General features: G+C 43.2%; 1 protein-coding gene across 1 annotated transcript; it reads right to left on the bottom strand.

Moving 5' to 3' along the window:
- Nucleotides 1-1,215: 1,215 nt before the first annotated feature.
- smo (smoothened, frizzled class receptor) lies at nucleotides 1,216-10,477 on the bottom strand. The gene is made up of 12 exons (XM_034075131.2): nucleotides 9,631-10,477; nucleotides 8,302-8,501; nucleotides 8,006-8,215; nucleotides 7,198-7,370; nucleotides 6,901-7,120; nucleotides 6,686-6,809; nucleotides 6,463-6,555; nucleotides 5,895-6,003; nucleotides 5,278-5,463; nucleotides 4,572-4,720; nucleotides 3,710-3,844; nucleotides 1,216-3,583 (listed from the first exon to the last, which is right to left on the bottom strand). Exons 1-12 carry the CDS (start codon nucleotides 9,890-9,892, stop codon nucleotides 2,988-2,990), a joined length of 2,457 nt encoding a protein of 818 aa, XP_033931022.1. The 5' UTR covers nucleotides 9,893-10,477; the 3' UTR covers nucleotides 1,216-2,987.
- Nucleotides 10,478-11,532: the final 1,055 nt, after the last annotated feature.

Below are 11,532 nucleotides of genomic sequence, written 5' to 3'. Positions count from 1 at the left end.
ACCTGCAGGTTTGTTCCAGATATTTGGAGCATAATAACTGAACGCTGCTTTACCATGTTTTGTTCTGACTCTAGGGACAGAAAGCTGACCAGTCCCAGAAGACCTGAGAGTCTACAATGTTAGTTAAAGACTAAAAAGAGCATAAAGTGTTTGTTGTGAAAGGATCAGATTGTATTTCTTCTTTGTAAACTGTACTGTCCTGTCGACTCCTGTGGGCTAACACGAGGAGAGGTGGAGCTTTGATGGCAAACACTGACGGTTTATTTGGAGCTTCGGCCGGAGAATTCACAAGATATATCACGGGCCACGAGTTGAGATGCCACGTCAAATCTGAATAACTCTATCCCAGACCCGTGTATTTAGCTAGTTCAGAGAGAATAATCAACATTGTGCATAACAAGATAGAATGATGACGCCAACAGGCAGGAACAGGGAGACAAAACACTGAGAGCACAGCAGCCAAGGTTACAGGTGCGTGTGTTCAGTCAGGACAGTATGAACTGATAAACTGGGTCAAAGTTATGGGCCTTGGAAAATATTTCCCCAACATATATGATTATAAAATAGTGTGTGTGAGCTGTGTATTAAACTAAAACGCAGCATTTTCTGTTGTGCGGGCGTTCATCTTGGCTACAGGTATGGTGAAGACCAGCAGCCAGGAGAGCGTTGGTGTTGGTGTTAAGGCTACTGCCTGAATATGCTGAGTGAAAGGCAGCGTTTCCTATAAGTAAAATCATTTCTGATCCTAAAAATATCTTGGTTGCTTCTTTTCTACAGTCACATTGTTCTGCTGTCTGACATTACACACTTATTTGCATTGCATCTGACATTGAGGTAATCCATAGTAACGGAAAGTAATCAGGTTACATTACTTTTATATTTTGATACTTAACTAGGGTTACTGGCTAAAATTGTTATACTAATAATTGTAACGGAATAGATATTTGAAGTAACCCTTCCAACCCTGTGTAATACATAATATGAACACATTATTTTGTATACAAATATGAGCAACTTTTTAAGCAAATATAAATAACTAATGGGTTGGAAGTGGTGGCCCCCCACTTGTCGCCCCAGGCTGGTTTTAGCGTTGTGGCTGGTGTGATCTCATCCCTAGGCGGTCTCTAGAACAAAACCTTTTTTTCTATCTTTGAGCTGTCGAATAAAAAGGACCTCTGTGAAAACCTTTCTGCACAACACGTCAAATCACACAGATGAGTGTAGGGTTACTTTTATTTACATATCAAAACAGAAACGTACAGCTGCACAAACTGACAGTACCTTTTTACACAGAGTTGGGAAACTAAACAAGAATAAACACGAGGCCTATCTTCTTCACAGCTTACCAAAACCAAATCTTTCAAGGCATAAAACATAATTTCCAAACTGATCTTTATTTAAACATTACCAATCTTTTCTCTTTTTAGGTGGACATCAGCTGTGCTTCATTTTGTTGCCAAACTCCCTATATCGTCTAATTCATAGCAGTATGGTATCTACTGATGACATAAATAATTCTCTAACATACACATCTTACATGAACAACTAGACATTACATTAGACAAACTATTTAGTACCAGCTACCACTGTCTACTTTAGCATCATGTATCCATATTGAGTGTAAAACTAAGGGAAGTTTTGGTTACAGCAAGTACAGTGACATCTTTTTATAGCATACTCTTCCCTTTTTATTTACCATATCAGCAGAGTAATCAAGTGATCGGATACATCAATCTGTACAAATAATACCCTTATTGCGAAATCTATGAACAGCCTATTTACAGAACACACATTTAGAAAGAGAGACGCTGGAAAAAAGAAGCATTCAGGAGAAATACGTGTCTCCTAAGCCCTGTGTAGTCTAAAATAATTCACATGATTTTCAACTGAGTTAAAGAAAGTGGAACAGTTGTGAAGCCCAGTTTATATTAAATATGTACAACAGATTAACTCAAGTAAAAATACTGTAGTGAAACAAAATAACACTTTAAGTGAAATATACAAGAAGGACTCATTGAGAAAAAGTCAGCCATTCCATTCGGGTAAATAAAATAAGCTAATGTTGGTTTATTGCACCAGGCAACAGAGCATCTGCAAATAATATGTTGATATTTTAGCTCAGTAACTTAATGCCTGCTATCTGGTTACATTTTAAATTATTATTAAAACTAACATGTAACTTTGCAGATGTTAGTTCAATGGAGGAAGTTTATCTTCACAATGTGAATCTGTGCGCCCTAAATGTAACTTATACTTATACACATGTAATCATTTATTTCAGTACTCATGGCTTCTGTGTGAGTGTGTGTATGTCATTTTAGTGATATTAGTATTAACAGGGAAAGGGAGATATATGTTAGTACCTCAAATGAACTGCACACGAACACAAGCATGTAATGGCTAAATAGTGGTGGAAAGAGAAAAGATTTAAGATAATACAAATGTAGCACAAAAGAAGACCTTGGTTAACAGTATTTGCAAGTATCCTGTAGCATGTATTACCTGTATGGTCTTCTGTATGAGTGCGGTTGTACTGCCCTCCCTTGGGCAGTAGAAATGATTATAACACCATCAAAGGGTAGACTTTCAAAAGTTGTATCCAATGCCTTTATCTCCAAATGTCCTCACTGGTAAATCCAACAGTGAGTTGCCCCCTGCCCGGGTTCATGTGGTCACAGACAGCGCTGTCTGGTACCAGTTTCAGAACAAAATGTTTCAAGCCACATAAAGTTTAGCTGCCTCACTCGCCTTGTCATCACGGAGTTGCTTTTGAAATTTCATTGGACAAACATATAGTATAAAAAATAATCTTTTCATTAACTTATTCACAACATATTTTCACTTTTCCCTTTGTCTTCTAAAAAGAAAGATGAAGTAAGAAATAACTGACGGCTTAGTTCCACCTCTGGGGATTAGGTGCACTTTAGTAAGGAGTTTAAAGTATCCAGCACTTTGTGAAGATTACTTGTCTGTGTACCACAAAGCTCTCAGAAGTCAGAGTCAGCATCCATAAGCTCCGCCTCCATTAAATTAGTTCTGGAGTGAATGGGTCCGTAGCTGACCCTTCGGCCCCCCGGTACCCGAGCCACGTGGGCCAACCTCTCCGACAGCCCGTCTGTGAGATCCATGTCTCCGGGGTAACGGGAGGGTCCACTAGGCTGCCAGGTGGAGACTGAGGGGGTGCAGCGCGGGCCGAGACCCAGATCCTCCGGGCGGTCGTCGAAGGTCAGAGGGTTGGAGAGCAGGCTGCGGCCATAGTTGTTCCGACTGCTCCGGTAGGGCTGGTAGGGGGACCTCTCCTCATAGGACATGGGGTCTGGGTAGGACCCTGGCAGGACCTCCTCCTCCATCCTCTGGTGCTCCCGCAGGTTGGCCACCAGGCTGGGGTGGCAGGGCAGTTTGGGCAGGCGAGGCACGGAGCTGCGCCCAAACTCACGCTGCTGATAGGCCTGGGGGTCCACCGCCTCCTCCGCCGGGCGCACCTCCTTCCTCCTCTTCTTCTTCTTCTTTTTCCTTTTTATCATCTCAGGTGAAATCTCAGCCTCCACCATCCACAGCCGGTTCCTCTCGTCCGGCGGCGGCACTGTAAAGACATAACGGAGCATAAGTCTGTGAAAGGAAGTCCTCTGATAAAGAAGATGAAAGGAAAAAGGGCATAAAGCAGGAGAGGGGTTGATGAAAAGTCAGAGTCATGGCCTCCTGCTCTCACCCGGGGTGCCAGTGGGAGTGACAGAGATGTCCTGAGGCAGGATGGCCCCTCGCCTGGCCACCATCTTGGTCACATGCTGCGCCCAAGCTGATGACATGTCGTTTGACGGCTCATTTAGCTCAAAATGTATTCCAGCTATGAATGAGAAAAGACAAACCACAACTCTACATTTAAGAACAACTGAGGACAACTTTGAAACCAACATGTGCTTAATGCCCCCCCCCCCCCCCCCCCACAGTGCCTCTATAGCTCTGAACGGCTCCAAGCTAAACAATCAGGGCAGCCACAGCAGCCTCACAGCTTACACCATGTGTCATGCAGGTCTTAGCTACAGACATAACAGTTGTCCATGACTGTGGAGCTTCGACACCACAGAGAAGCTAACGGAAAATCTTTTCAGGGTCACATTTGAAAGACAAATAACACACAGAGGTTCTTTACATCAGCACACATGGCGGCATTTCATTACACACTCAAACTTAGAGAGGTAGTTGACCCAATAAAAAAATACTTTATCACTTAGCCTACCTACAGTAGTATCCATCCACACAGATATGTTTCTTACGTGCCTGAGTTTTTAAATATCTACTAATTAGCAAAGCTGTTCCAGTCAAATAGAATTGAGAGGCATTTTGTTTGTCCATTGAAAACTAAAATGTTGCTTTCCAGAAGAAGAAAGGTGTTAAAACGGCTTTGAACTAAATAAATACTCCCCTCACAATCTAGATCAGACGCCTTGCAGTTTTGGCTATTAACCACAAGGTGGAAGTATGCAAACATCACCAGACAGTGCTTCCACCGGATTACTTTAATAGCAGACAATATTCCCAGTTTATGATCCGAGATATTTTGAAACACTCACCCACGGGTCCTTCATGGGACACGGTGTGCATGCTGAAGGACAGCTCCTTCTCGGGGTCCTTGTGGAGCTCCTTCCTCAGAGCAAAGGCCTTGGCGATCATCTTGCTCTTCTTGATCCTCTTGGGTTCATCGTCACTGCGGCCGAGGATCCTGACACAGCAACATAAGGCAGGTTCAGAAAGAGAGACTGAGGATGACGCACTTAATGCCATCAGCAGTCATGGGACATTTGTGATTTCAGACACATCACGATGACACAGTCTTAAGCCTCTAAGGAAAACAATAAGGAAGTTGAATTATTGTTGTTTTTTTCAAAGCAAGAAGGGAATGAATTCCTGTGAATACACTCCAAGTCACAGTGCGTCCTTGTGAGCTCTGTTTACAAGGATTAGCGCAGACACTAGCACACACTGGGAGGATTTGACTGAATTAATGCCTCCATTATTTGAAATAGTCAGGGTGAAAATCCCCAGTTTATCAGGATGTTTGGCGGGACAGCTTGGCTTGGTTCGTACATGTCTAGATGCTTAGAGATTAGACTTTTCCCAGGCTGGTTCACATATTTTTAAAACCATATATGGACGTGGACAGGCCTGTAGACATGATGTGAACACAAGCCATGAGAAGAGACGTAAAGAGAGATCGGAACATAGTATTCGAGAAGCAGCAACACCATGTTACATTTCACTTTCTCTATGTTTGCTTACTTGAACCAGGTCCGTTTCCAGATGAGGATGGTGGCCTTGGTCCAGACCCAGGTACTCATAGCGATTCCCGTCCCAAACATGGCGAACAGGTTGATTTTCTCCACCATCAGGCTGGGCCGGTTCTTAATGGTGCATTCTGGGATGGGCTTGTTGGTCTGAGAGGCGATTGTCACATTGGCTTCACAGCTGTTGAAAACATAGAGAGGGATGGTCAGTCTCTGCCTCCAACATGTGCTTCTACACCGAGGACGTAGGACTGAGGCACATTCAAATGCTGGATCTGGCAAATAAGAAAGCCTTTTACACGTCAGGGCGGAAGAGAACGGTTTACATTTTTTAGGCTAAATTATTTCCACTACAGCTAGTGTCAACACTGCGGGGAAAGAGGCTGCATTCACCGCTGAGAGCTGGGTGAGCGGTCTGGGGCCTCAGCTCGGTGTGTGGATCTCTGTGTGCAGGTGTGAGGCAACACCATCACAGATGTGTTACTTTGACTTACTACTTGTTTGCTCATGTTGTGTTTGCAGCACCATACACCAAAGCAAATTCCTTGTAACGTACATGGAAATAAACTCGATTTTGATTTCTGATTACGAAATAAAGTCAGTCAAACTTACAGCACATATTCTCTAAAGCTCCTCTCCCATTCAGCCTGGTTAAAGAAATCGTAGAAGTGGCAGCCGAAGGTGATGAAAACAAAGCCAAAAGCCAGGAATCCAAATATACCTGAAAAAGAGAAATAGAGCAATATATCAGATGAAAGATACCAGGCACTTCCCCCAATGGCATTCATACCGTAATTTTTTTTTTTTTAACCTTTATTTATACAGATAAATCCCATTGAGATCATTGATCTCTTTTTCAAGGGAGACCTGCTCAAGTAGTTCCACATGAAACATAAAAACATAAACAGAACAACAAAAGGACATCATACAGCATCATTTACATAGTTATCCACATAAGCAGGTACCAATAGCTTCCGATTGACTAGCATCCAACCGAGCTTACATTGAATATTGGGTAAAAGGAGAGTAGAAATGTTCTTGTTCCTCAACTGAAACATTGACTTTCTTCAATACTTAGTTTGATCCACGTTCCAACTCTAAATGATACATTTATATAGTATATATAATATTTCTCAGGTCCCCGCTGTAGAGTGTAATGGCATCAGATGAGAGAACATACCCAGCCTCAGCATCGTCTCGTTGATTTTGCTGGCAGCTTTCTCACTCAGCAGTCCTGGGTGGTTACTCTTAATGGAAAACAAAGTCATGACACCTGGAAGGAAAAAAATGAATAATGATTTGGTGTTGATTTTTTGAGGAGCACTTCTGGAGCTCACAGAGTTTTGAAGGATGTGAAAAAAAGGGCTAAAATTGCTTTTCAAAGGATGGTCAATGAGTCTCACCCCGAATGAGGAAGTAACCGCCGACAACAAGCACAACTCCAATGGGGGCCAGCACAAACCCAGCGCGGTATTTGTAGTTTTTGTAGCCGACAAAACAGATCCCACTCACCGAGTCTCCATCCACCTGTAGAAAACACACCAGAGACATGAGATTGAAATCAAAGCTTGTCGCAGGGCTGGAATCAGATCTTATAGTGAAAAGGTCTCCCACACACCTCAGCGATAGCCAGGATGGCCACGGTGAGGATGAAGGGGACCGACCAGGTGACCATGTGGAAGTAGGAGGTTCTGCCGGACAACGGCTGCTGGGTGGTGCCCAGGGCTTTGAAGGACGTGTGCCAGGCATAGGTCAGCATGACGAACCAAATCACACCCGACATCAGGGAGTAGTACACAATGATGAAGATGGTGACGCAGGACAGCGTCTCTGAAGACCTGTAGCCAGACACGAGTTCAGGGTTTAGTTTCTGTATGTGGGAAGGAGGTTTCATCTCAGCTGGTGTGTGACTTACGAGGGCTCCCCGAGGCGCATGGTGTTGTCGCTCTTGCACACGATCTCTTCCCGCGCTCCATCCAGGAACTGGGCCAGCCAGCCGATACTGCCCACAAAGAAGCAGGCGTTGATGTAGAACAGGATGACGGCTGGGTAACGGTTGGAGTTCTTCCAGTCGGCAAGAAACGTGAGCTGAAACAGAGGAGAAGACGGTTATACCAGAGAAACATCTGGATATTTGGAGGCTTCCCTTTAAAAACGGGCATCTATGTTTTCTACTTCCACATTTCCCTTTCACACTCCTGGGGCTTCTACCCACAGCGCCTTGTTTTCATGTTTCAGAACTGGCATCTTATCTGTAAATAATGATTTTATATTTGTACAACTTGACTGTATCTTTCCTTACAGATGCACCAACTCTGATACTGTAACTTCATATGTGACGATGCTGTAATCTACTCTTGGCACTTTTGCAAAGATAAATGTATTTGTACCTTGTGCAATGACAATAAAGTTGCATCTAATATAATTAAATATAATATGTTAAAGTACAATGTGCACATTTTTACTTTAACTTCATATTGTATAGATATTTTGTATATGTATTTGTATCTTCTGATTTCACATTCTTATTTTAACTTATTGTGTTAACGTAAATATGTTTCTTTCACTTTTTTCAAAACCTTTAACTTATTCCATTTTTAAATGGAGAAACTGTCCCGTAAGCCTTTCCCCCCAGTATTCTGATTCTGATTTCCATGCAAAAGAAAATGCATAGTCTCTTTCCCTATAAGGCAAAACAAGCATCATGGGTAGTGTAGTCTCACCAGGGTGAAGAAGGTGCAGAGGAGGGTGATGGTGCCGAAGTATGCGATGTAAGCGTGCATGTCGTTGTGCTCCTCCTCGGTGAACAGGGGGTTGTCACACTGGATCCCGCAGCCCTCCACGTCCTTGTACCAGCTGGACTGGATGTCCGTCTTCACCAGGGGGGCTTCACAGCGGCTGGACATGTTGAACTTCAGCTTCTGCACCTCGTTCTGCACACAGAGGAGAAGGTGAGATCCTAGTGCAACGTTGACCTCTGACCCTCAGCATCAATACATTTCATCACAACGAAGCTTACCGCGCAGCCCACTGGGAACTTGTCACAGGTAAGGAAGCTGGGCCAGCCCCTCTCCTGGTCCACGATGCTGCAGGGCCGGCGTGTGGCCAGACACAGGCTCTTACTGGGCAGCTCCACTCGGCCGTTCTCACATTTGGGCATGTAGACGGCACAGAGCAGCGGCTGGATGACCGTCCAGCAGCGAGGAGCGTTACGCAGACCTGTGGGATGGAACAACAGTCTTACACACATTGAAATAAATCATGAGATGTGTACGATAATCTGCTACACTTATCAGACTCATGACGGTGATGACAAGCACAAACACATGAATAGAGAAATGTGGCAGGGCCAAGAATATATCAGTTTGATCATAATTGAAACACCTTCACATAATCTAACCATCTATTGTGTAATAAGACATGGTTTAACTTGATTAATCAGCCGTTTAGACAACTAACACCTTATCATCCAGCTGCTAAAAATGTAGTGACAATTTTGTGTGAAAATCTGTATTAGCAGGATCACTCGTAATCGTCCTTAAGCCAATGAAACTATTAATTGAGACTGGGTTAACGGGAATTTTGTGGGGTTTTAAAAAAAAATGATGACTTCTTATCCCTCCCATGTGTTATTATGTATGCTGCTATTGTGTTTACATTACACAGCAGCCATAATAAACCATATCCAACAACACAAAAAGGTATGGGTGGATGGGACCCCTGACCCTGAGAGGCGGGGGCCTGGGTCTGACAGGTCATTAGAGAGAGCATATGAATGTGAAGCAGAATATCTAAAACCCTTTTATTGGGGACACTCTTCCATTGTTAGCTCCCTAGCACCTATGAGTGATTCCTTTTGTCGTCTTTAATGGCTTTTACCCCTTCATTTCCTGTTGGGGCTCTCTCCCCTCTGAGACCCCTCATCACAGCCCTTTGTCATAACAATTAACATTATTAGCACTTACAAACCAGGTACACAACACTGACTTTTCCTATGTAGTGAAACTGATATATGTATGTATTAATTGCTCCAAAATAAAAGCCTGAGGGTCAGGTTTTTATTGTCATTTGATTTTTAGAATTGACCTGGTTAGTTCACAATGGATTTTTTGTGAAATTAAACATCGTATTGATCACTTTCAAAACAAGTAAGTTAGATAGCTATTCATAATAACCCAATATATTTTTGACATTTAATCTATCATAGTACAACTAACATACATCCAAGAGTACAGTTGTCTAATTGGATCACAGGATGATGATCAGTCCTCTCCCACACTCTAAAGTATTCACATCAGATGGAGTATATATATTGGTGTTTATTGAACAGATGAACCCTGGATCTCACCGGACCACATGGCCAGCTTCTCAAAAGCCTCTTCTTGGGTGCTGGAGTCCTCGGCCAGGGCCAGAGAAGTGTGTGTGTACGGCAGAGGCGACCCCAGACATGTGTTGTATTTCAGAGCCTCACAGGTCGAGGTTTTCTTGCAGTGGTCCTCAAATATGGTCCCGTTTGGAGACAACACCGCCCCGCAGCCTGAGAGCCAGGCAGCCCAGACGCACAGCATCCCGCAAAACCCAACAATGGGGCTCCGAGCCCAGGAGGACATCTTGGGGGACGAGAACGAGCCGTGCAAAACCGATTAAATGATTCAGTTGTATCTAAAGAAACCCGGAGATCAACTTGTCTTCTTTAGATTTCGAATACGTTTCCAAACTCGGCATTATGAAGGAGATCTGCAGGGCGTTTCAAAGTTTGTTCCCAGTCCTCCCAAACTTTTGTATCCTGCAGTTCTCGGCCGATCCCCGCTGGATCCTCCGGGATTCCTTCATTATCCAGATCCGATCGGCTCCAGAAAGTGACCTCAGCTGTAGAACAACCGCATCATCGCCTCAAAACCATATCAAGTATTCATTTGAAGCTTTTAGGATGGGTATTAAACAGACATCAGGCCGACAAAGTTGCAGGATCGCCCTCCCCCACTTCCAAAAAACTTGCCATGAAAAGTCTGGATGTGTAATAGGATCTCTGGCTCTGATGCACCACCCCCTTCTCCGGAGCCCCCCTTCTTTAAAATGGCAGAAAAATAGGATGATAATTGAAGCTACATCTCTCTACGTGTCCCAATGAGTGTGTGCTTCCCCTGGTGCAGTGTGAGGAGGGTCTCTGTGTGTGTTCCCGAGCTGCGGGTCGGTGTCTGCAGGTTAAAGTCTCTGGTATGCACATGGTGGGGGAGAGACGGAGCAACAACACTTCCCCTCCCATCCCCCTCCGCAAGAGGAAGAATGTGCCTTATGGCAGGCCTTCTCGAAACGTTTCTCATCTCAAGGACCCCCAAAACAACCCAGAGCCCCCATCCGATCTGCATCTCAGTTTGTTCTGAAATAGATGAAAAACTGGTCAACTTGTGTCAACTCTCAGGGAGTCAATCTAAAATGTTTCTAAAATGTACCCTAAGGACCCCAGGGTGGCCTTCAGCTCTTAGAATACATATACACAGGGTATAATACAGCAGTGGTGAACATTATAGAATATTAAAATGTATAACATAACTTTCCACGACTTTGAATTAAATACATATAAAGGAGTATTATAAATGTATTACATTATTATATTATAATAAAATACGTATTGCATATACTTTGAAGTAAGGTATTATTATATATAATTACATTATGGTCAGCATATGTATTAGACACACATTAAACAATAATAACAACAACAGATACTCAACAAATGTCCCCTCTGTGGGATGAAATGTATTCTGATTCTGATGTGAACTGATGCTGCACATCTGTCAGGGATCAAATACCTGGTATGCATAATACTAAATTAGATTTAAATTGGTGGCTGTCTGCTCTTATAATGACAGTCCAAATGTCTTCGACTTGATGAATAATGTGTTAATAATGTATACTGTACTGTAAGCCCCCCGAGTCAAATGTAAAATATGTGATGTTGGGCTTCCTGTCCTGGTTAAGGGGCTGAAGGAATCTTAAAAAACGGCAATTATAAGCTCAAAACTCAAGCTCAAACTCGCTCACATTATTAATTGCAGGTGCTTTAATGAATGTATGTTAATTTGTACATATGCTTAAATATGCAATTTTTTTATTATACGACTAAAAGCAGCTCGTTAATCTGCAGCATGGTGCTGCTCTGTGGTTAGCGCATTAATTGGACAGTGCACTTGTGGTATTTGCATGCCTGCAGATGCTTTGTTTCTCTCCTGGTGTTCTGTGAGTAAAA

The sequence above is a fragment of the Pseudochaenichthys georgianus genome, chromosome 23 (assembly GCF_902827115.2).
Source record: "Pseudochaenichthys georgianus chromosome 23, fPseGeo1.2, whole genome shotgun sequence".
Classification (NCBI taxonomy): domain Eukaryota; kingdom Metazoa; phylum Chordata; class Actinopteri; order Perciformes; family Channichthyidae; genus Pseudochaenichthys; species Pseudochaenichthys georgianus.
Note: the sequence above shows the minus strand (reverse complement) of the source record. Positions and strands in the feature narration are given on the sequence as shown.

Bases quoted from the DNA above. Each gene is read 5' to 3' on its own strand.
- smo (XM_034075131.2), bottom strand. From the start codon at position 9,892: ATGTCCTCCTGGGCTCGGAGCCCCATTGTTGGGTTTTGCGGGATGCTG. The intron at 8,502-9,630 runs GTGAGATCCAGG...TCCATCCCACAG, and splicing joins GAAGCTGGCCATGTGGTCCG to GTCTGCGTAACGCTCCTCGC. The intron at 3,584-3,709 runs GTGAGAGCAGGA...ATGTCTTTACAG, and splicing joins CACTCCCACTGGCACCCCGG to TGCCGCCGCCGGACGAGAGG.